Here is a 25,340-nt window from a genome sequence, read left to right on the forward strand (position 1 = left end):
TAAGGTAAGTTAAAGACAGCCTTTTTCTGAATGATGTTATGCCTAAGGATGCCAATTGTGTTCTCTCTCTTTTGTTAAAAACATTATGTTGTGTGTGAGTGCATGCACCGGGATTTGTAGAGATCAGAGGACAACTTTTAAGAGTCAGTTTTTCCTTCCACCATGGGTCCTGGAAGTCAAACTCAGGCTTGGGTGGCAATCGCTTTTCCCCACTGAGCCATATTGCTGGTCCTACATTGTGTTTGCTGAGAATCTGTAGTCCACTGGAAGATAGAGACAATTGATAGTGTGACAGTGTTCCATCTTACCTGGAAGGCATAAGTCAAGTTTCAGTGGGCAGATGGCTCAGTTGGTAAAGTCCTTGCCTTGCAGGTGCCAGGGGACCTGAGTTCAGATCTCTAGAGCCCAAATAAGAAGTAGTACATACCATAATCCTAGTACTGAGAGATGGGGGCACAGACAGGGGATCCCTGGAGGCTTGTAGGCCAGCTAGCCTGCCTGTGTACCAAACAGAGTTCCAGGCCAGCGGGAGACCCTGTCTCAAAGTGTGGAAGGTGCCTGAGAGCTAACACCCAAGGTTGTCTTCTGACCTGTCACACACATGCTCACATTCACATACAGGAATGAGCAACACACACATGTACTGAAAGGTAAGATTAGAGTCAAATGAGTTTGTTAGAGCACGGTGGTTGACAGGGGCATGCTGGGAAGAGGTAGTACACCCCACAGAAAAAGCAGAACAAGAGTTTAATTTCATAAAAGGCTGCCTTGAAGTCCTTTTGTAGCTTAAGAAGGAACCTCTCTTGAGGCACTTGGGCTATTTTGTTGTTTTGCTTTGCTTTTGCATTTTTAAAAAAAAATGTATGTATTTTCAGCATAATCACTAAATGTATTTGAGTAGCTTTCGCCCAGGACATATTACCAGTGCCTTTTAACAACAAATAGCTGCCAGTTTTCCTAAAAATTGTTTCAGCAGAGGATGACTGTTAATACTTTTGAGTTCATTTAAATCATTGGCAGAGTGTACTATGTGATGATTGCACCCCAGCTTGAAAAACAAACAAAAAATAACCTGGCAAAGCTATGCAGTAGACTAGAGTTCTGCAGTATGAAGGAGTGAATTATTAGTTTATGACATCATCACTGGCAAATATGAAATAAGTTTTGCTAATGAAAAATGTCAGATTCAAAAGGCATGTTGACACAGTCACAGGGAAGGGGAGTAAGGGGAAAGTGGGAGGGAGGGAGGAGTGGGGGGATACAAGGGATGGGATAATAATTGAGGTGTATTATGAATAAATTAATAAAATACATTGAAAAAAAACAAAAGGCATGTTGAATGTTTTCAACTCTGACATTCTGAAAAAGAACAGAATTGGCTTTTGCCGCAGGTGAGACGCTGGATTGAGTTAGATTTCAGACAGGTTGCATGGAGTACTTTGGAGGATGCTAGACAGTTTTGTGTGGTTCTATGAGAAAAGACGCATTGCTATATGTGTATCTGTAATAATCCCTGTGTTTCACACAAAAATCAATTTTATTAGTGTTGCAACACAGTTGATTTCTTAGTTTTGATAAATAGTCTACTTACATAAGATGGTAATATGAGGAGAAACGGAATTTAAAAATGCACAGAAACTTTTTTACAGCTTTCCTGTGTCTAGAATTATCTTTTAAAAACATTCAGCTATAATTCTAATTGAGGTCATATAATTTTTATTTTCTTTTTGTAGAGAGGGTCTCAGCTCTGGCTCTCCTGGAACTGGATATGTAGATCAGGTTATCCTCAACCTCACAGAAATCATACTATGCTGTCTCTGCCTCTCAAGTGCTGGCATTACAGGGTGTTTCACTCCAGCTGGCTGTCAGTTTATTGCAAGTGGAAACCAGCCCTCCATTTTCCGTGGCTGGAGAAGCCCATGTCTTTACTTGTGTGTTCCTGTAGGATTCTGGATCAGAAGGAAGACGGCTGCGTGGTGGACATGCATCACTTCAACTCCGGGGCACAGTCTGTTCTTGCTTACGCCACGGTGAATGGCTCTCTGGTTGGATGGGACCTCAGGTCTTCAAGCAACGCATGGACATTAAAACATGACTTAAAGTCAGGCCTCATCACTTCCTTTGCTGTGGACATCCACCAATGCTGGCTCTGCATAGGTAAGCCAGCAGCTGGGTTGGGATGCCACCAACAGCTGCGAGTCGCATCTTAAGACTGCCAGTTTTTCCTGGGGATTTTCCATCTCCTTTGTGTTCATAATTACTATGATAAATAATGTCTTCAGTTTATTTTTCACTAGGAGACTTATGTGAGGCAGTGAGGCAGCTCAGTGAGTGCTTACCTAGTATGCCTAAGGCCCTGCCATACCCTCCAGCACCACACAAAGTAGGATAAAAGGTGTAGTTGCGCAGGGTCTGGGAGTGCACCCTTACAGTCACGGTGGTTGGCAGGTAAGGGCAAGAGGAGCAGGAGTTCAAGGGCACTCAGCGACGTAGTGAGTTCTAGGCTAGCTTGGGATACATGAGATTGTATTTGTAAAATCCTCAAGCAAGGCATTGTGTGAGAGGGTGAACCAGCATCACAGAACAGCGAAGTCTCTTCTTGTGCTCAGTGAGCCCTTGTCGTACAGTCACTGCAGCATGTTGCTGGGTTCTCTGTGCTGCTGCGTGCGAGCCTACGCCAGCGGTTTTAAACTCCAGTAACCTCAGGCAAGCTACTTAACTCAGAGACTTAGCGTCTTCATCCTCTAATGGACTAATTCCTTCAAAGGCTGCTTTGAAGACTTAGTGGACTGAAAGCATCACAGGGCCTCGTGGAAAAGCGGAACAATGGATTTCTGTTTCACCGTCTTCCCACTCCCTTCCCTAAAGACTCAAGATGCATGCTATCTTTCATCTATTTTTTGTTGGCTTTTGAAGTGTTTCTGAGTTCTGAAAATATATACTCTAGTGTATACAATTTTACCTTACCACAAACACAATACAAATAATTCTTCTGAAAATTGGTTTTAACCACGCTTCTCCCTGTTCACTCCTACACCCCTTCCCAACTTTGTGTTCCTTTAAAAAACAAACCCAAAAAACCAAAACCACCCAGTCAGTTTGTCCTGTCCATATGCATGGGCGTAGGGTATCCCCAGGCATGGTTGACCTACCTGAGGCAACATGCTTAAAGCAAACTGACTCCATCCCCTAGCAGCATCAACTGTTCTTATCTCAGGAGTAGGGACTGTGAGACTCCCTGCCCCGCCCCTGCCCCCCATGCTAGACTGCCAACTGGCTTCTCTTGTGTAGGCAACCATAGCTACTGTGTGTTCATGAGTACATGAGTCAGGTTGTGTCCAGAAGACACTGTGTTGCTGTGGTCCCCCTGCCTGTGGCTTCTGTGGGGAGCACTGTCCCCTGTGTAGGGCAGCTCGGAAAACACTTACGTGACAGCAGCTTTCATTTGGCTTTCTCAAGGTTCTTAGTGTGAGTTCTCCCCACTTCCCCCTCACTGCTCTTCTTGCTGTCATATCACCCATTTCCTACCAGCTTCTCAGTGTCCCCTCCCCACCGCATGGCCCCTTGCTAGTTTCCTGGAGTCTAAGGTACTCCAAGTTCAGCACAGAGCTAAGGATTTGATGCTGAGGTCTGCATGAGTAAGGACTCAGGATGTTTGTCTTTGTGGATCTTGGTTATGTAAGTGCGCTGTTTCCAGTTCCAACCGTTTACCTCCAAACTTCCTATTTCAGCTTCTTCTCAGCTGAGTAACACCTTATTGTGCATACATGCCACATTTTCATTATCCATTCAACTCTTAGTGGACGTTAACTGAGCTGCTTACAGTCCCTAGCTGTTGGGCCTAGAGCAGTAATGTCCGTGGGTGAGCAGGTGTCTCTGTAGGTGGTATGGAGTCCTTGAGTATTTGCCCAAGATGAGTAGAGCCAAATCATATGGTGACCTGTTTCTAGTTTTTGAGGAGCCTCCATGCTGACTTCCACAGTGGCTGCTCTGAGTGAGGGTCTCCCTCCTGCACACCCTCACAAGCATCTGCTGTCATTTTCTCCACCAGTGTAAAACCACTCATCAAATTTCTGTCTCTGCTGTATTTCCCCCTTTCTAGACTGTCACAGAATTGTAATCATAAATGTGTATGTTTTTTTTTTACCAAACATAAATTTTGTAAAGCTTTTTCATTGTTTTCATATATGCAGAATTTTAAATTATTTTTCACTTTATTTATAGACAACTTGTGTACTGACACCCATACTCTAGTTGGGTAGTTTAATTTTTTTTCTAGTTTGGGGCTTTTCTGAGTAAATTTGCTGTAAACATTTGCAAGTCGGTTTTTTTATTTTGTTTTTCAAGACAGGATTTCTTTGTGTAGCTTTGGCTGTCCTGGACTTGCTTTGTAGAACAGATTGGTCTTGAATTCACAGAGATCCACCTGCCTCCACCTCCTAAGTGCTGGCAAGTGGGTTTTTGTAGGAACTGTTATTCCATTTTTTTCTAAGGTGTATACAGGTGAGTGGGATTACTGATTAAAAAAAAAATCATTTTAATTGCAATAATCCTACTTTGTATCTACAGGATACAATGTGATATTTTGACAAGTTTATATTGATGAATGAGTTTATCAAGTAATTACGAAACTTGTTACTTCACATATTTTATGGTAAAAATATTTAAAACCTTTAGTAATTGAAATGCACAGTACATGTTATCAATTATACCAATAGTTCTATGTTTTGTTAAGTATAGTGGCAATTCTGTATGTCACTAAAGTATATTCCTCCTAAGAAACTTTATATTGCTTGGCCTTGGCACTATTCTTCTCATCACCTCCTCCCCTTTCCTGTTTTTAGAAGTCACATTTGTCCTGTAGTGTTTTTGTTTTCTTTTGTATTTGACACAGAGCCCTAACGTATCCAGGCTGGGGTCAAAATACCTGAGAATGACCTTGAACTTCTTCCTGTCCCTCTCCAAGTGCTGGACAACACCAGTGTGCCTCATGTGGTACTGGGGGTGGAGCCAAGACTTTGTATGCTAAGCGAGCACTCTGCCACTTGACCTATGCCCCAGGCCCCTCCCTGCATAGTGCTTTGCATGTGCTCCTCAAAAGTACCACATTCTTTTCCTCAGACCCCAAAGAAGTTAAGGTTTTCTGTACTTGAGTTTAGGTTCCAGGATTCCTTAGTTCATACTGTATCACCATTAAATATCCTTTCTGGTATGGATTTTTATGTATTGGAAGATGGTAACATCCAGAGCAATGCAGAAGATTAGATAGTGCATAGCTAGCAAGTTTGCAACGGAAAATAATGTCTTAGGCAGCCTGAGCAGCTTTGAGGAGGGCCACTGATGCTACCTGTGGCTGTGAGTGGCAAAGAGCACAGAAGCGCCCAGCTGCCCTTCTCTCCATCTCTCCTGTGGGGTTGGAGCCAACCCAAGAGTATGCTCCACTCTGCTTAGCTGCCTGCTGCTGGGACAGCCATTGCTCTTTTGCCATAGAGGCTGTTCTTCTTCAGTAGAGTTTAAGGTGCCATGGGGAGATTGTGTGGGCACTCACCCATTTTCTGCTGTGGTTGGACACCCATATCTATCTGCAGAATGTTTTGGAGCAAAGGAGAAATGGAGATGATTGGATCTAATGATAGACACAAAACTGTTGCTACTTTGGACTTTGCAATGATCACTGGGTATCAGTGAAGACATCTGCTCTTCAGGCAGTCTGAGTGTTCTGGCTCACCAAATGCAGCTTCATCTTTTCCACAGCTTCTGGTTTTGTGGGTGCCTTTGGCAGTTAATAACAATGCCAGTATTTAATGAATTATTCATTTTGAATTTGCATTCATTAGACAGTACTTTAATTGCATTATGATAAGCACTTTATGACTGTTGTTCGGCAACTGCAGGTGCTGTTTGAAACTGGGGAGACAACCTCATGGGAGCAAAGCCTTTTCTCTTTCTTGGTAGTCCTGGGAGGTGATCCTAGGGCCTTGGGCACACTAGGCAAGTGCTGTACTGCTGAGCTACAGCCACAATCCTGTGTTGAGGTTTTTATCTTGAAACACAGTTTCACTTGTTGCCTGGGTTGGTCTTTAATTTTCTCTGTAACCCAGATAGGCCTCAGCCTCCACAGTAGCTGAGATTACAGACTTGAAACACCGGGCCTGGCAACAAAGCCTTTTTCTAAGTGACCAAGGCAGTTCTAAAATACACAGGCCTAGGTATGGTTGAGCATGTCTTTAATCCAGTACTTAGGAGGTAGAGCAGGTGGGTGGATCTCTGGGATTTTTGAGGCCCAGCTAGGGTGACATACTAAGACTGCCTTAAACAAAAACCTAAAAATGTTTTCATCCAAATGCACCACTGTTTACCATTGCTGTAAATGCAGCATCATGTGCTTTGCTTAGATGTTAATGGTTTGTGCCTTTTAAACTTGAGGCACGAGCAGCGGCACCATGGCGTGTTGGGACATGCGGTTCCAGTTGCCAATATCCAGTCACTGCCATCCCTCCAGAGCTCGCATCCGGCGCCTCTCCATGCACCCCCTGTACCAGTCCTGGGTAATTGCAGGTAAGGTGCCGGGCTGATATTCGGGTTGGGACTTGTATTATATATATATATGTCATGCCAAGACCTGGGCTCTTCGAGTTTTTATTTTACATCTGAACCAAATGCTTCAGTCTGCTTTCATGTGAAAGCCACCCACCAGTATGTTTTAAGCCCAGAACTAGGGCCATCAACCATTACCACCACACCATTCCTTTCCTCCACCATCTCTCATCTTTCATTTTTTTTTTTCAAGCTCCTGTGTCCCCTATTGTTTGTTAATAAACTGCCAGCGGCTTCCTAGAAGTGTAAGAAGAGACGTGGTCCCTCTCAAGTTGCCGTTCTTCCTGTATCTGTGTTTCTCACATGCTCCCTCCTTCCCATCACTGGGCACTCAGTTTGCTGATGTGGGTTCTTGGACTAGATGTCTTTACTGTGTATGAGTGTTGCCTGCATGCCTGTCTGTGCACCATGTGCGCATCGTGCCCATGGAGACCGGAAGAGGGGGTCATATCACCGGGGACTGGAGTTAGGGACAGTCGTGAGCTGCCTTATAGGTGCTAGGAACCAACCCAGGTCCCTGGGAAGCAGCAGTGCTCTTTATTGCTGAGCCTCACCTGGGCACATCTTCCAATTTACTTTTCCTTATCTGTAAAGTCTGGTTGAGAACACCTTATCACTTAAGAATTTGAGGTGAAACATCAAACACAGTCTGGTAGCACAACTTAGCTTGCTAGATGATAGCTCCTGATTACTCAGTTTTTAGGTTTTCCCTAGCCCTCTTCTTTCAAATACTGACAGCCTCACTGTGGAACCCAGGTGGAACAAAAGCAGAGAAAGGAGAGAGCCAGTAGCACGGCCATGCCCCCTGGTCCTGCTTCCTGGCCACTGTGATTGATGGATGAGCCAAAATAAACCCTGCAGTCATTTGCTAGGGTCATAGCAGTGGGAAAATGGACCAACACACCACATAACAGCCCACCTTGGTCCTGGTGGCTTTATATGGACTCTTCTATCCAGTCAGGATTCCAACAAGGCAGAGTTTCTTTCTAACAGTTCCTTTATAAAGGTGTGGGTAGAGAGACAGGCATCACAGAAGTGTGCTCAGGAGTAGAGTGGCAGGAGGTGCTTGGGGGGGGGGTCTGGTATTGGGGTTACAATGATGTTGAATAGAAAAGCCCACCTTGGTGTGGGGGGGGGATGGTGATTTGTGTGTGTGAGAGAGGGCGGGAGGGAGGGCCTGTGCACTTGAGGTCAGAGGACGACTTTTGGAGTCACTTCTCCATGTTCTCGAGGCAGGCCCACTCTGGTTTCTGTTGCTGAGTTATGTTCTGTTGCTCCTGTAGACCTTCCAAGCACTTCTCTTGTTTTCACCTACCATCTGGCTGAAGAATGCCTGGATTACAGATGTGCACTGCTGCATGTGGCTTTGTATGTGGATTTGGTGGTCAGACTTGGGTCATCAGGCTGTGTGCTCTTACCCACTGAGCCATCTCCTCATCCCAGTGATTTGGGGTGAGGGGTACAGTTAGGAGGCTGAGTGATCTTTCTCCCTTCCTGGGGCTGTTCATACTTGGTGATATAACACACTTATGAGGGGGTCTGCAGTCTGAAGTCTGAGCTGTGTGCTGTGGTGTGGAGACAGGGCCATGGTGGAAGCTGTGGTGACTTCACTGCTAGTCTCCTCCGCTGGCTTCTCATCTACAGTGATTGGCTAATGTCCTCTCTTCAGGGCAGAAGCATAACACCTAGATCCGCCGCTGCTGTTGACGAGTCTGCCGCCTCTTACTGGCATGCTTTTGATGGCATTTAGGGCCCACAGGACAATCCGCCCCTTTCAAGGTCCTTAGTTACATCTTTGAAAATCACTTTGTCATTTAAGGCAACATTTACAGGTTCTCAGGAGTAGGACCTTGAACTATGTGTTTGGGGGCCATTTTCTTTTATTTTTAGGTTGCTACAGGTCAAACCCATGTAGAATCCAGGGTACAAGAGGCTGGTGTGTAATTCATACAGGCCAAAGTTCAGAGAGTGCGTGTAGTGTGTCACCCACTCCCATGCTCTTCCTGTCCTCCCCCTTTGCTCCAGCCTCACCGATTGGTTCCACCCTCTGCTCCTTACATTTCTGTTGAGTATGCCCTAGAGTAGAAACTCCCAGCAACAGAGGATTTGCCTGCTCTGTCAGTGCTCAAGACAATGCCACAGTGAATAGTGCCAGCTCTGTAGACGTTGATGAGTGAATGAATCCTGCTATTTTCTCACGTACACACCAAATCACATTACCTAAGGGACAGAGTCTCTGTCAGACCCATGGTTTCTCCTTTTCTTGTCAGCTTAACTCCCTGTCATAAATATCCTTCAGTTAGACCAAAACACCCTGAGCTTTCTTGCCCACTCAGTTTAATCCGCCTGAAGTAGGCTGCCTGCTACTACATCTGTCTGGCTTTTGGGGCCTGGTTAGTACATCTTGACTCAGCCCACAAGTGTGTTGTTTCTTCCCTAGCCTGAGTGAAGGAGGAGCTTTGCGCCTCTCATCACACTGTTTCCACGTGTCTTTCCTTTCTCCATCTGTACTGTAGGTTCTTGAGGACAAAACTCGATTGTCTTTCTACAGCATAGTCTTCAAGACCTGGTTAGAGAGAGTGCAGGATATATATTTACTGTGAAGCTATCAAGGAACACCTTTTAACTCACAGTCTGGTGATAAGTCATGCTGTTATTTTAAGAATATTAGTATTTCTTGCAGGATGGAGATAAATGGAAATAGATCCAGACTGCCTTGCGTTTGCTACCACGATGGTGTGAAAGAAGAGCTAACAGTTCTTGCCTTTGTCTCTCAGCGGTTCAGGGCAACAATGAAGTCTCCATGTGGGACATGGAAACTGGCGACAGGAGACTGACTCTCTGGGCCAGCAGTGCTCCTCCACTTTCCGAGTTACAGGTGAGGCGCCAGTGTTTACTTCAGAGGACAACTGTTACCTCCATCCTAAGCATGTTTCGGCATTTCAGCAAGCATGGTCTCTCATGACCTTTATAGTTAGTTACATTCGTGTTTTAAATAACATGAACTCTCACGTGACCATTGCCGCGTGTTTTCCAATTCTTCTAGCTTGCTGGGTCTGCTCCATTGAATGTTTGTGATCTCACATTGGAGCTCCTATAGGTGCAAATTAGACCAAGCCTACTAATGAAGAATGCAGGGCTCCCCTGGCTTAGGACTTTTGCCTTTACATGGTGGTGTAAAAGCGACATGCATTCACTAGGAAATACTGTTTGACTGTTATCTTTTCCCAGGCTAGTGTTCTGTGCTCGGGTTCTCTCCTGATGCTGGGTGTAGCAGTGAGCCATAGCTCCTGGTCAGACCACAAGGGTAAACACGTTTTCTAGATTAAAGATAGGATTGGGCCAGAACCCCAGCACAAATTGAGTAGCATCTGTACATTGTATGATTGGTGCTTGGTATAGATTTGTCATGGTCCTGGAAGTATCATGGCAGATGAGCTGAAGGTAGGAAAGGTTTGCCCTCCCCCCTTACTAGGTCTTATGCAAAGTAGTTCTGAAGTAATTGATTTTACAGTTGTGACAGGGACTGAGTGTGTAGCCCAAGCTGACCATGAGCTGGTGACAGTCTGGCCTCTTCTTCCCAGAGCACTGACCTTTGGTGTGCACCACCATGCTCAGCTCGAACTCAGGGCTCTGTAAGCACTGAGCTACACCTCCAGCCCTTGAAAGCAGTCAGTCAGATCCTGAGGTTCCCCCGAAAGAGGAGGATGAGAGACTGTTCTCATAGGCTGTGTGTCTTGAGATATGAGGAGCCTGGACAGCTATGGACAGTTCGTTCACTTCTGTTGTCATTTATGGGATATACTGGTGTCTTTCTGTTGTTCAAGCCTTCGCCGCACAGTGTCCATGGCATCTACTGCAGTCCTGCAGATGGAAACCCTATCCTGTTGACAGCTGGCTCAGACATGAAGATAAGGTGCAGTGTCTCAACAAATGCAAACGGCGTTCTGGTGTTGGCAGTGTAGTGTTTAAAGTCATCAGTACCTTGCCAGTCAGCTATTCATGTTCTGCTATCGATTCTAGAAAATTCTTTGATACACTGTAGATTTTATTATCATTTATCCCCTTGCCCCTAGGTTCTGGGACTTGGTTTCCCCAGAAAGGTCCTATGTTGTCGCAGGAAGTACCAGCTCCCCATCTGTGTCCTACTACAAGAAGATAATAGAAGGCACTGAGGTCGTCCAGGTATGGCACTTTGTAGGCGCACAAATGGCTTTGACCAAGATTGATATTTAAAGATTCCTTTGGCATTAAGGAATATATTTGGTTTTTCTTGTCTTCTGGGTGGGAAGAGTGGGCATGGAGACAGCTCAGCTCACTGCCCTCACTCCCATCCTGAGTGCCAGGCTTACAGGTGTGTGTGCCATTGCAGCTCACTCGCTTTTGTCAGTCTCTCTCTTTTTGTGAGACAGGGTTTCTCTGTGTAGCCTTGGCTGTCCTGGACTAGCTTTGTAGACCAGGTTGACCTCGAACTCACAGCGATCCGCCTGCCTCTGCCTCCCGCGTACTGGGATTATGTGTTAGGATTAAAGGCATGCGCCACCACTGCCTGGCACTTTTGTCAGTCTTAACAACGAACTTTTAGCACAAAATAAAAAAATGAGGAAGTACATAAAAAAAGCACTTTACTGCTTTCCTTTTACAGACGGTCAGGAGCAGGCAGTTATTTGTCCTGGGTCACATAACTAATAAAGAGGAAGCTGAGGTCCCGGTGTGGCCATAGACCTCCAAAGCATGTGTCCTGGGTCACATAACTAATAAACAGGAAGCTGAGGTCCCAGTGTGGCCATAGACCTCCAAAGCATGTGTTACTGACTGAGAGAATATCAAATGGCCAGAGCAAGCATTGCATAGCAGTGTTTTAAAAAGCCAGGATTTATATATATATGTATTCTTCCCATGTTAATATGCACATGGACTATACTGGCTCATTTATAAGTAGCCACACATGCAATCTGATGATGACCATAAACAAGGTTTAACGTCCTAGCCACAGGAATACTGTCACAAGCATAACCTCAGGCCTTTGTTTCAACTTCTACCCACTAAACAGGAAATTCAGAATAAACAGAAGGTAGGACCGAGTGATGACACCCCTCGAAGGGGCCCTGAGTCTCTGCCTGTGGGACATCATGACATCATCACAGATATCGCCACCTTCCAGACGACTCAGGGCTTCATTGTGACTGCTTCTAGAGACGGGATTGTGAAGGTGTGGAAATAAACCTTGCCAACTTGTATAAAATGCTGTAAAATTATAGCTGTACCATAAACCAAGGAAGAAAAGATTTCTAGAGAAGATGTGTTTTTAAGTCTGCATTACTGTTTCATGGCTCAATGAATCCCAGCCATGCACTTCTGAAGAGTTGGTCAGATAGCACAATCTGGGAGTTCCTGCTGTATATGGAACAGGTAAGACATGCGAAGAGTGAACATGAGTGTCAGTTTATTTTGTATGGAAAATGATTGTAAGCTATTATGTAAACACACTTTTGTTATTGTAAATGCTTTTCAAACTGCAAGTAAACGCTATTCAAGCATACTGAGAGTTGGAGTTTGTTTGGGGTAGTATTTTAGGTAGTCAACAAGCAGGGGATGTACTGACCTGGGCTGTTGCTAAGCAGCAGAGACAGGACTCTGGGACTGTGCTCCTCTGCTTACACACTTTTGTTCACTGCTTACGTTTTTACATTTTACGTTGTATAGTTTGGTTCCTTTGAATCAATTCAAGAGCAGTGTGGCTCTGCCTGGCCATTTTTATAGGATTACCAAAAATTCCTGTCAGCTTGCATTTCCCAATGGGAATTATTTACTAAATGTGAGAGAAAGAATGTTTCAGATAAGAACATTCCAAACTTTCAAGGCCTATAGTTGCTTTGCCAGTAAGGTAAAAGTTTACAAGCTAACAGATTTCTATTTGTATGTAGACCTAATTCTCTGCATTTTCTCTTCTTAGAAATATGAATATTCTAATTTGAAATTAGTTACCTTACGATAAACCTAGCTGCACAGACAACCCAAGTCTAGGGATCACTGCTTATTAAATACACTGCACATTTTTCATAGCCCACTTGTTATATACTTCAGTTGGTTCCTGACAGTTTACATACTCAGTTCAGGATCCAACAGTTTCTGGATGGCTTAAACTGCAGACACAGGAAGAAATGCCAGTCATTCAGAAAGGTCAAAGTTGAAAGTATTGGCTCTGACTAGAGCATGTAGCCTGGAGTATGCAGACTTTGGAAGTTTGGCATGGCCACTGCCCAGTTGTACAGTTTGTATGCTAAATCCAGTCAGAGAGCCGCAGGGGTTAGGGGAGTTGTTTGGTATGTAAGTGTCCCATGGAGAATGGGCCAAATGCCTCAGAGGGCTGAGGGATAAAGGAACGTACGTCTGATTTTGTTCTCACTTAGTACCCATTGCTCTCACACCTGGGATCTCCCTCTTTGAAAGAACTTTATTGGTACTGTTACAATTTGATAGCTTAGTTCAGAGATAATGGGAGGCAATTCCATTGCAGTCAGTTATAATTTATATTTTTTAAGCCAAGATGCACCAATAATACTTACTGTTTTTCTTGACTTAAATACAGCCTTACTAAATTTAGAGTCAACTTGGGGTTTTTATTCATTTGTTTGTTTTTGTATTTTCTGGTTTTTACTTTTTGGAGACAAGGCATAAACTTAGGGGTTTGTTTTAAATTTTTTATTTTATGTGTGTCTGCACGTGTGTGTGTAGTGCCCTGGGAGGCCAGAAGAGGGCATTTGATACCCTGGAGGGGGACTTAAAGGCAGTGTGAGCCACTCAACTTAACTCCAGTGCTCTGAGGGAACAGCAAATGTTTTAACTGCTGACCCAGTCTCTAGCACCAGGAACTTTTTTGTTTCTTTTGTTTTCTAAGACAGGGTTTCTCTGTGTAGCCCTGGCTGTCCTGGAGCTAGCTGTATAGACCTTAAGCTCACTGAGATCCACATCCCTCTGCCTCCCAGAGTGCTGGAATTAAAGGTGTGCTCTACCTCTGCCTGGCAAGGAACTTTTTTTTTTTTTTTTAAATGAACCATTTGCAACATTCTTCAGACCCTTAACCTGTTAAGGATTCAAAATATGACCCAAGATGCTAAAATAATTTTAATTACCAAGCAGTTTTTATTATAAAAAATGTGCTATACTTACTAACACAGGAAAAAAATACATTTTCAAAGTCTCTCCAACATTAAGTAGGAAAGTGTCTGTGCTCAGTCAAAGAGAATTAGAAAAGTCCCTGCTGTTAAAGTGACTCAAATATGGTCTAGCTATTTCCTGTACTGAAACATACAGTCTTCCTGAGCCTCTAAACGCCACTAGGTACATGAAACTGATGTGTACCTGAGTACAAACAGATGGTTATTCCTGGGTTTCTTGCTCCTTAGAAGGTGCTGGGAGCTCTCTGCATGCAACTGCCCCAGGAACAAAGGGTTAAATAAAAATCCTGCACATGGCTCCAGATTCCCTGCACAGAGGTATAGAAAAGATCTGAATGCACTCCCCTGGCCTTCGGCGTCAGTGACCTACTTCCCACACACCCACGCAAAGCTCCCTCCCTTCCCAAACAGAGCCATTGCTGCTAACTGGGGAGCGAGCTGTAAACCAAGGTAGGAGCCACGCGCTGGGCCTCAGCACAGTGCAGCACTGATGCTTAGTTATTGACAATACCCTACCCTGAAAAGAAAGAAATGGATGGCGGTGAGGAGATACAGAAGGCTTGAGGGGCTGGCCTGAGACTTCCTGCTGACTTACTCTAGTCTCTGTCATTTGATCAACCCAGATTAAGGGGTTTGAAATGGCTAAGATCCATTTACATTTCATTCTGAGCTTTGCCACTCACCTGTAGCCCAGATGCTTGCTGCCAGGCCGAGTAAAGGAGCTCAGAGCCTAACTCAAGACACTGTGTCGTCACTCTTCTTGTCTATGCAACATATGGATTAGTAAAAATGTTAAGTGATCATAGCAAGGAGGAATGGATGAGCAGGAAGTTCTATATAGACAGCCCAGCCCAGACGTGTGACTCACGTTCCTGCCTGGAGACTTGTGGAGTCTCCCAGTGAGATTAGGAAGTCAGAGCTGAGGAGGGGGACTCTCTGCTTCTTACCCGACCAGGCCAACAGCTTCAGGGCCCAGAGGTGTCCTGCCGGCACCGCCCCTCCCAGGCCAGCCAGCCTACCAAGACAGCCCTGTGCTGGACTGCAAGTCCTGAAGGTCAGATTTCCAAAACCATGACATACAAACAGCATCAGTTTCTAGGGTGGATGTTTGAGAGCTCCACACTTTGACGAGCATTAAATATTACCGTGTTAAAAGAGCAGCTTTGCAGATGGAAAACAGGGTTGCAAATAAAAGAGTTTACATTGGCCTGTGTCCACATGCATATACTGTTCAAAAAAGAAAAAAAGAAAAACTTCAAATTTTGCCTCCTTTCAACTTTTCAAAACACGTCTTTCATTCGTCCATCTCCTCATGGTTATATCATTCTCAGAATGCTGCAATGATCAGGGATCGTCAAGTAAGCCTCCAAGATTATCTTAGTACCGCAAGTGTAGGGGGTCGAGGTACCTGAGGATGACAGCCAGGGCCTGTTCTTCTCTCTAGAGCAGCCATCGGATGCTGGTGTGCAGCCCAGGAAGTGCTCGGATCTGGGGAGTGTATCCTGCGCTCAGTCCGGAGTCTGGCCAGGGCTGACTTGTTGGATCACTTCATTTACTGTGTTTGGAGGAAGCTTTTATCACTCCTTTTCCCTGTTTAAAGGTATAGAGTGTGTTTTTAGAAAGACTTGAAATAGCAGCTCTGCCACTTCTCAGGACGCTTGAAAGGCGTTTTTTATCTTGAAAGAGCCTTGCTGCCTCTGGTGCGTGGCCTTTGAGGATAGCTTTCTGTGGTCCCGGAACAAAGCTGCACAGAAAAAGAAGAGAACGTCACGTGAGGCGAGCCCTCCCAGCGCTCCTGCCTCCATGGTAACCTTTCTTCCTACACCATTATACCCGCTTCCTTATCTCACCCCCTCCAGGGTGAATTGTAAAAATTGTTGAAGTAGAGATTTCTATTGGCCTGTCAGGGGAATTCTCAATCTTCCTAATGCTGTAGCCCTTTTGTACAGTTCCTTATGCTGTGGTGACCCCCCCCAACCATAAAATTATTTTTGTTGCTACTTCATAACTGTAATTTTGCTACTGTTATTAGGCGATCCCTGTGAAAGGGTCATTTGACCACCCAAAGGGGCCATGACCACTGGCCTGTCTGAAACTGACCAACTTAGCCTCTCAAAGTCTGTAGAGGTGAAATTCCAGCATCAGTTTCTTCTTCAGGAAGCGTGTTGCATCCAGATCTTCATGCGGTCGGTCTTGCTAATATGGAGGCTTGGGTTCAGACACGGTGCTCACCTAGAGATTTCCCAGTTCTCGCCCTCCCCGCCTCTCACAGGCACTCCTTCATCTTCCTTATAGCTCTTAGCACGGTCTGAGTCCTGTCTTGCTCATAGACAACTTCATGACCCGCACTCCACCCTGAACCTACTCCGGGGTAAGTTCAGGGGACATTGCCACTTCACGTGGTCATCCTCAAGTCTGTCTAGTGAAAGGCTGAGTGCGTGCCACTCCCTCCCACCCATCCAGGGCACCCAGATGCCGATTGTCTGCCCTGCAGGGCAGGTAGCAAGGTGTGTTATGTGTGGTGTGGATCACCAAAGAGCCCTGTCTGGCAGGTGCATACATAGTCTTGGGGTTAGCAGTACCCCAGCAGCTGAGGAGCTGAAGCAACAACTGCTGTCCTTGCATCTCGTTACTGGGTTTCTCATTTGGGGGCAGGTGAAGAAAAGGAGGTATAAAGAGGCTACAGGAAAGACCTGTGCCTATATACCAACATTTCTAAAACTAAGGCTAGTGTTACTTGCACCGAACTAGATTTTTACTTAGGACATTATGGAGAATTCAAGAGAAAGTCAGAACGGTGGAATTGAGTTTGATCTGTTTCTCCACCACTGCTGTAAGATAGAACCATTCTCCAAGAAAACATCAGCGTTTAGAGAGGGAGCTCGATGGGAAAATACAGATGAATGTAAATGTCATGTCTCAGGCATATGACACCCTAACCTCTCACCCTGCCACACACACACACAGTCTTTTGCTTTCATCTACAAAGAGGTGGAGGAAACACAAATGACAAAGACTGTGCCACCCACAGCCTAGCTCTGCCTGGGCTTCTGAACTCACTTCACACTGTATCCCAGTCCGTCTCATCCGTGTTTTCAGGGACATAAAGTTGATCAAGCAGCCAGGTGTAGGAATGGCAGCCATGGCTCAGAGTCCATGCCGGCACAGTGTCCTTAACACCTGCCTGCTTTGGCTGTTCCAAACTGAATATTACAAATTCGATTTTCCTCAACCAGAAGAGTCTATATGCATAAAACATGATTACTGGTCATGGGAGGGGAATTCTTTTTTTAATAGCTATGAAGGGGTGGGATAATAGAAGACAGGTTTATGAGGGGCACTGGGGAAAATGGGGGTTGGACTTTTAACTAGGGGTACATCACATGAGGTGAGGGTGCTTCCCCCAAGAGCCATGCCTCATCATGCCAAGCTTAGGAAACCTCTCCTTCAAGTTGTTGGTCAGGAGAATCCAAGTTTCCATAGCAATATGAGCTATTGCATTGCTCTTGCTTGCCTTTGAGAACTTGAAGGTGGAGCCTATTGCTGAAGACAGCATATAGTTTGGACACAGGACTTGGGGGAATTTGGCTGGAATTCGTCTGGATGCAACTTGCCTGAAGAACAGCTCTCATTATTAAAAGGTGCTTTGCAAGCTCCCAAGGGAGAAGAGCAATCAGTAGTCCTACCCAGTAGTCCTATGGACCAGTGACTAGACCAGCAAAGTGTCCCTGGTGGTGCACTGATGACCCCTCGTGTTGGGCAACCAACAGCTCTCTAGTGCCACTCAACGGTAGAGAATTCACATTACTGTGAACCCAGCCAACTGTCGAAAGCTGGAGAGGCGCTGGGCTCTAGAGAACCTTCTACTGCCATTTCCCTAAATGACTACAGTTCCTAACTCTTCTAAGACATTATCTTTGTACTCACAGATAAGTGTGTCTCAGCTCTCACCAAAGAAGCTTCTTACAACACAGACCTAAGACTCGCACCTGTCCAGAATGCAGAGAATACGTGTCTGCCTGGTACCCAGCCCCAACCACAGACCTGCAATCCAATCCCTATACCTCTCAAGGAGCATTGTGAAAGAGGGGACGGAACGATTTTAAGAGCCAGAGGGCCAGGATGCCTGCTGCTACATAGTGTCCCCCACTCCCACCCCCATCATGACAGGGAAAATGCTCCCATGACTCCTCAGTGGTATGTTTGCATGAACAAGTCCAGCATGGTGACACCACCAGTTAAATACCAACATGGATGGGGAAAAATCACAAGCCCCCAACCTTAGCTGGTCAGTGGCTTCCGAGAGGGAGAAACGGCTTCCGAGAGGGAGAAACAGCTTCCTCTAGAGACTAGCTCCCACATAGGTTGACCAGTCCTACGTGGTCAACCCTGGACGCCTGAAGATACGGGCAGTGCTAAATGGACCCAGAGGTTGTCCATACATGTGCATGCATGCACACACATACAAATGTTTATATGTTTGTAACAATAGTCATGAATTTGGGAGGGGGAAATGTGGAAGGAGTTGGGGATGGGAAGTGGCATAGATGCACTATTCATGTATGAGATTCTCTAAAACTTTACATTTTCATATATTTATGCCATGCATTTTTATCATATTCATCTGCCACTGCCTCCCATTTTCTTCCCAACTTAATGTCCTTTTTCTGCTATTAATAACCCCGAGTCCATTTAGTGCTGCCCATATGCATGTGGGTGTGCAGCCGTCCACTGGGACATGAGGACCCACCATTCAGTGGCCACTTCCCTAAAGGACAGTGACCCCCTGCAAAGGATTTGAGTCTGAAGTGTACTGTTCTCTCAGTATTTCATTCTCCTTCCCTTTTGCCCCTCTTTTTTTTTTTTTTTTAATTTATTATGTCATATTTCTTAGCCTTAAGTAAAGAAACTGCTGGAGAGACGGTGGAGTTCAGGTCTCAGCACCCATGTAGGGCAGCTCACCCATCTTGTTTCAGCTCCAGGGGATCTAAAAACCATTGGCCCCTGAAGGCACCCACAACTCATGTGCACATACCCACCATGGAGATAGATGCTTATAATTAAAAGTAAATCATTTTTTAAACTGTTAGATTGGCAACTACTTCTAAGCCTAACCTTGGTACTTGTTCACAAAAGGGTCAAACATGTTCAAAGCCTTTTCTTTGTGTTGTTTTGTTTGGGGGGGGGGGTGTGTGCGTGTATGTGTGTGTGTGCTGTGTGTTAGGTGTGTTCTTGTGTGTATTCATGCCCAGGGGTTCACTATGGAGGTGACACTGTCCAGTATTAGTCCTCAGACACCTTCAGCTTGTTTGAGACAAGGTCTCTCACTGACTTGTAGTAAGTGGCCTGTGAACGTCCAGGTGCCCTCACACCTGGCTCTTACGTGGGTTCTGGGGGTTCACAGTCATTTCAGGGTTCACAAGGTAAGTGTTGTATGTACTGAGCCCATGCCTTCCCTTTGAAGCTTCCTTTCTCTGCTGCTACAGATGGGCATTTGTATGTAATAAAGCATTGAATAAGGACCACTTGACTACCTAGTTACTTTGTTTTTTTCCTCCTGCTGCATATTGTTTGGGGAAATTTCTGCTGGTTGGTAACTCCAACAACTAGCATTCAAGGCAGACATAAGGATAAAACAATTCAAATTTCCAACTTGACCACAGATTTGATAAAGCTTTTGAAAGCAAGATGTGGCATGTTCTAGATAAAAAAGGGGGATTAGAGGGGAGACTGACTGTAGATTTCCATTCCTGTGGTCACAGATTCCTCCATCTGAGTAGCTAATCAGGAGGCTGCCATGCTACTTAGTGACTAGAGGCAGTGTGGTGACTTACACAGATAAAGTTGCTTCTATTTCTAAATGTGTGTGTGTGTGTGTGTGTGTGTGTGTGTGTGTGTGTGTCACCCAGAAAGTGTACTGTGGGAAGCAAACTTACAACAGATGTGTCATTCATATGGCGGTGGTGGCTGCCCATTTTTACCATCCACCCCTTCAGGCTCTGCCTGTCTCTGCTCTGCAGTCTAGCACAGTATGTAGGTGCCTTTGAGTCTTTTACTTCTTGGAGTAGAGCTAAGAAGAGCTCACACAAAGCTGTCCTATAGCCTTGCCCTCTGGCCATCTGTCTCCTGGGTTGCCTGGTGGTGGTGAGAGTCAGCGCCTTCTCCATCTGCTACAAACCAGCTTCTGCACATCTTCCTCAAAACCCCCTGCAGCAGGATGAGCGAACAATTCCAGTGCAGGTACTTCTGGGGATGGCAAGTCATCTGGCTGGCTGGACCCTGTGCCCAGCAGCAGGCGTTCTCCCTCAATCCCTTTCTGCCTCACTTCTCTTGGAAGGCCCAGACAAGGAGCTTCAGAAGAAGCTATGTCTGCTTTTGCCACAATCTTTGGTTATTTAGAGAAGACCTGGGGGAGTCCCGGGTGATTACACCGTCAGGGAGTCACAGACAGTGCATAGTTTTTACATCTCAATTCTCCAATGCCTCAACCACTTAGCCATTTCAAATTCCCAGGAGAAGCTGAGCCTCGTGTGTCTAGGGCACTGTGGAGAAGGGGAAATTTCCTGTCCAAAAGTCCCATGGTTTCTCTCTTCCCACTCACCCTTCTCTTCAAACAAAGCAGTTTCTAAAATTGCCTCTTGAACGTGTAGGTTGGCGCCGACACCTGCCTTTGTAGTCTGAGCTGGCTACATGCCTGTGAGGCCCACTGAAGAATGAAAATTCAAACTTCTGGGTCAAAAGGCAGAATAAAGGCTGCTGTTTCTATGGTTATTCCTCCCTCCCTGGCCTTGACAGTTTTTCACTTGTCATTTAATTCTGAGCTCTTCCAGTGATGCCATCCCATATCTTGGCCTGCCAGCCTCTAGATTGAACCCCATCCTCAGCTAGCCGCTGGATACAGTACCTCAGTACATCACCTCCTTCCCGCTAGGAATGCTGGGTGGAGACGAGCAAAGCAAATGTAGAGATGCCACCAGCCCGAACTGGAAGGTCCCAATACGGAGCACCTGACCACAAGCCTCCCATGAGGAGAGTGAGGAAGAGAGTCCAGAAGATGCTAGGGTTACCGCAGTGGCATGTCCTGGGAGGCGGCAGCAGGTAGATGTAAAGTGAACAAAGGCTCCAAGCCCCCCAGTGAGGGCTTTATTTTTCCTTCGCTCAGAAAACCTGAATTCAAAACTAACAGCAGTTGCAGAGAGCGAAGTCTAAGAACACAGCCCTCCAGCGTTCCTTGAAGTGGCTCTTGCACCAGCCACACATGCCTCAGCCTGCTTTCCGGGGCCATGGGGTATTCTCTGCACCAATTGCCAGGCCCAGGCACCTGCAGCAGGGGGAGCCCTAGTCCTCTTGGACCAGCTTTCGCATTCACAGGCTGCCTCAGGCTGGGTTTCAGAAGCATTTGCTGCTGGACAGTTCCTCCCGATGACTCCCTGCTGGGCAGGAGCCAGAGCCTCCAGTCAGGAGAGTCTCAGGAGTCCCTTAGCACCTGGGCTGGGGATGCCTGTCAAGGCCTGATGACCACACAGAGTGCACATCCTCCAGGGGTGGCACACTGCCAGTGGTGTCTGCCTCAGTGTGAGCCAGGTGATGGTGCTTAGTCATGGTTAGCAGTTGGGTGTCAGTGCACTGTCACTGACTGGGGAGGTGCCCCTAGCTACCTGATGCCTCAGTGGGCCAAGAGCTCGCTAGACAACTTACGGACTGGAATTCAGATCCCCAGAGCTCATGCAGGTGAGTTCGGCAGTCCTCTGTAATTTCAGCATGGTAGGAGATGATGACAGAACACCTGTAGCAAGCCTGCCAGCCAGACTTGCTAAAACATCAGGGAGGGACTCTGCCACATATACAAGAAGATTGCTCAAGGAAGACACTTGACCTCAGGCCTCTGCACATGTACACACATGCACGCACCCTACACATTCACAAAAAGCAAAAGCTGTCGAAGGTTGCAACCATCATACATGGCGTTCTTAAATTCTTTAGCAAACGTCTCGCAAAGACTTTTTCTTCTACACACCAGGAAATCCATACAGTCCAATAACTTCAATGTATTGTTCATACTCAAATTTCCCCAGATGTTCTCCAAATCATGTTTATATCAGCTTTTTTTTTTCCTGCTCTAGGATCCAATTAAAGTTCACAGAATTAGAGTTGGCTTCCCTGTCTCTTTAGTTCTCTCACTCCAGAACTGTCATCCTTATCCCTTTATTTATGACTTAAGACCTGCACCCTAACAGATCCACATCCTGGGGTTGCTCAGTGATTTCCTTGTTATTAGCCTCAGGCTATCATTTCCATTAAGAACTTCACACAGGTGAGGCACTATGGGACTCACTCCAGCACCTCAGATGCACATAGCACCAGCACCTCAGATGCACATAGCACCAGCACCTCAGAAGATGCACATAGCATCAGCACCTCAGGATGCACATAGCACCAGCACCTCAGATGCACATAGCACCAGCACCTCAGAAGATGCACATAGCATCAGCACCTCAGGATGCACATAGCACTAGCACCTCAAGATGCCCATAGCACCAGCACCTCAGATGCACATAGCACCAACACCTCAGGATGCACATAGCACCAGCACCTCAGGATGCACATAGCACTAGCACCTCAAGATGCCCATAGCACCAGCACCTCAGGATGCACATACCAGCACCTCAGGATGCACATAGCACTAGCACCTCAAGATGCCCATAGCACCAGCACCTCAGATGCACATAGCATCAGCACCTCAGGATGCACCTAGCACCAGCACCTCAGGATGCACATAGCACCAGCACCTCAGGATGCACCTAGCACCAGCACCTCAGGATGCACCTAGCACCAGCACCTCAGGAACCTCACAGTACCAGCTATGCAAACCTGATAACTTGAGTTAGACTCCTGTATCCCACAGTAGACACTAGAGATGCAACTCCCCAAAGTTATACTCTGACACACACACACACACACACACACACACACACACACACCATACATACAGTAATAGATTAAATACATCACTCAATGTATGCTGCTCATCATCGTCATCCTTTCTGGAGCTGCAGCTGTTCAAGATTAGGTCCATAGGAGTCATCTCAGACCATCTCGCTCACGCTTTTGTCATGTCACTGTTTTTGTATTTTTGTATTTGTTTGTTTGCTTTTTAACTAAGTTTTTGCTTCCTGAAACAACCCCATTGTCTTGGGCTAGAATTGTACTTTCCTTACCAGATCCTGAGTGTTTCAGGCACCAAGACACCCTGCTTCCTTTCAGTGAACAATGCTGTTTAGAAACCCAGCTTGGCCGGTGGTCCCGCTGAGTGTTTTGTTTCAACAACTGGACTTTCCATTTAAAAGGAAAACAAAAACAACAAACAAGCAAATGCCCATTTCTATTTCCAGATCAATTTAGTCACTTTAGGAATAAATCTCTTGCTTCTCAAAGCATATTTTAATATGTAATAGCAAGTTTCTATCTGGCTAAACTAGGTAAGGGGAGAGAGGTAGAAAAAGAGGAAGAACATAAAGAATTAGGGGAAGGAGGTGTGTGTGTTCACCTATGGCGTCAGACCAAGTACACAGTACCTTTGAAATTGGCGTGGGGGTGGCTTCGGGTCCGTAGGGCTGAGTCTGTTGCACTTGGCTTTGAAGTTCATAGGTGGATACTTGTTTATACCACCTAGAAAGAGAAAAGACCCTGATGAGGCTCTCACTCCCTGGCGAGGCTCACACTCCCTGGCGAGGCTCTCACTCCCTGGCGAGGCTCACACTCCCTGGTGAGGCTCTCACTCCCTGGCGAGGCTCTCACTCCCTGGCGAGGCTCTCACTCCCTGGCGAGGCTCTCACTCCCTGGCGAGGCTCTCACTCGGGCTGTTAGCGTGCCTGTTCCATACAGTATTACTCCAGTTTCTGATGTCCATCCAAAGATGGTTACAGAAATAAAATGGAACATGTTTTCATTTTAATCTTAGGTGTGGGGATATGAGGCTTCTTCTGGGGCATGGCTTTGCCAGCGACAGATAGTTTCTTCGAGTGTGTGACGTTTGGAATTCTGGAACTTTTGAGAAGATATATAAATGTTAGGGCCCTGAGACGTGGGGTTGCTGCTGTTGGCTGGTTGGTAGTTAGGTGCTGTTTGTTAAGCAGTTGTGTATGAGCAAAGAGACGAAAGAAGAAATTAGATATTCTGACAGAGAGGTCAAACTCGCCCCCAAAGAACTCGATGCCCCTAACCAGCAGGAAGTAGCCCAGCGATAATGACGCCTTCTTTCCTCTCCTATCTAGTGTTAAGGGGCTAATAAGGGTGGAAGAGAGAAAAAAAAGGAACTCACAAAATAGTAAATGCCAGCTACAAATGCTCTTGCCTTTGATAAGAACTCAATAGAGTGTTTTTTATTTGTTTTTGTGGGGTATCAAAATGCAAAGGGAACAGAATATTCCCTTTATGGCCTTTATGTTAGCAACAAACTAAGTGCCTTTGGGTTTAATTCATCGTCTCACTTCATTTGGAAGAATATTAATTTTTCATAACAATAAAGCATGCTTTAATCCATTTTAAAATGCAAAAGCCAATTTTTTTTTAAACAGAGAAATTTTAAATGTGTTATATGCATGCCCTGAAAGCATGAAATCAAAAAGATTTGTTAAACAATTAAGTCTCTCTCTGGAAAAGCCAGGCATGGTGTCATATGCTTACAATTCTGTCACTGTCAAGGGAGCAATAGGTAGATCCCTAGGGTTCGCTGGCTGGCCAGCCTAGCCTATTTAACAAGTCCCAGCCCACTAGGAAACCCTGCCTCAGAAACAAAACAAACAAAAGCGGTAGATATTGCCTGAGGAATAACATCTGAGGCTGTCGTCTGGCTCACATATGCGCATGCACACCTACCCATCTTTTCCTGGTTATCCAGGGTCCGTCTACCTACCCGGCATGCTCTGGGCTGTAACAGAACACATCTTCAGAACTGCTGTTACAAGAAGGGCCGTGTGCTCTATGGTGTGACCCAATACTGAGCTGTACCTGACCTTCAGGGTGTTTTGTTTTTGTAGTGTGTATGACTTTTGTTTGGGTCTTACTGAGTGGCTTGGGCTGGCCTTGAACTTATAGCAATCCTCCTGCCTCTGCCTCTCAAGAGTTAGAATTGCAGGTATGCCACTGTGAGGGTTGCTGGGCCAGCAGCTTTGCTTCCCCTACAAAATGTGCTGCCTTGATGCGGACCTAGCTCTGATGGCCTCTTTGTGGCAGTGTGCCAAATGAGTGGTGACCACTTCGAAGGCTTCCGAAGCTTCCGAAGGGCAGCAGTTAGGCCTATTCCTGAAGTTGAGCTCCTGCAGAGCCAGAGTAGATGCCTAATAACTACGGTTGTGTTGAGTGGGTGTGGCCATGCTGGCCTGCAGCGGAAGTCTTAAAGATGGCGCTTCACAGATGCCTCAGCTCTGGAAATGGAGTAGGGCAGCTGCATCATATGCTCATAGCGCAGGGACCTGTTCTGTTATCACCCATGAGCCCTTCGTCCCTGCTCTTTTCCTGAGTGGGAGGGGCTGCCTCCGCGGATCTTTGTGATTGGATGCA

The 25,340-nt window shown here is 45.9% G+C and overlaps 2 protein-coding genes across 2 annotated transcripts in view; one reads left to right on the forward strand and one right to left on the reverse strand.

Moving 5' to 3' along the window:
- The window catches only part of Pik3r4 (phosphoinositide-3-kinase regulatory subunit 4), a 49,456-nt gene extending 37,249 nt beyond the window's left edge, over nt 1-12,207 (forward strand). The window contains exons 15-20 of the mRNA XM_051140044.1: nt 1,946-2,157; nt 6,427-6,558; nt 9,375-9,475; nt 10,425-10,513; nt 10,674-10,782; nt 11,651-12,207. Coding sequence (XP_050996001.1) covers nt 1,946-2,157; nt 6,427-6,558; nt 9,375-9,475; nt 10,425-10,513; nt 10,674-10,782; nt 11,651-11,821 — 814 coding nt within the window. The 3' untranslated portion in view covers nt 11,822-12,207. The remainder of the gene's footprint in view (nt 1-1,945; nt 2,158-6,426; nt 6,559-9,374; nt 9,476-10,424; nt 10,514-10,673; nt 10,783-11,650) is intronic.
- Nucleotides 12,208-15,288: 3,081 nt separating this feature from the next.
- Col6a6 (collagen type VI alpha 6 chain) overlaps nt 15,289-25,340 on the reverse strand; it is a 131,684-nt gene continuing 121,632 nt past the window's right edge. The window contains exons 36-37 of the mRNA XM_051140010.1: nt 23,354-23,447; nt 15,289-15,522 (exon numbers count right to left, since the gene is read on the reverse strand). Of these exons, the coding sequence (XP_050995967.1) occupies nt 15,327-15,522; nt 23,354-23,447 (290 nt within the window). The 3' untranslated portion in view covers nt 15,289-15,326. The remainder of the gene's footprint in view (nt 15,523-23,353; nt 23,448-25,340) is intronic.

Source organism: Acomys russatus, chromosome 32 (genome assembly GCF_903995435.1).
Source record: "Acomys russatus chromosome 32, mAcoRus1.1, whole genome shotgun sequence".
Classification (NCBI taxonomy): domain Eukaryota; kingdom Metazoa; phylum Chordata; class Mammalia; order Rodentia; family Muridae; genus Acomys; species Acomys russatus.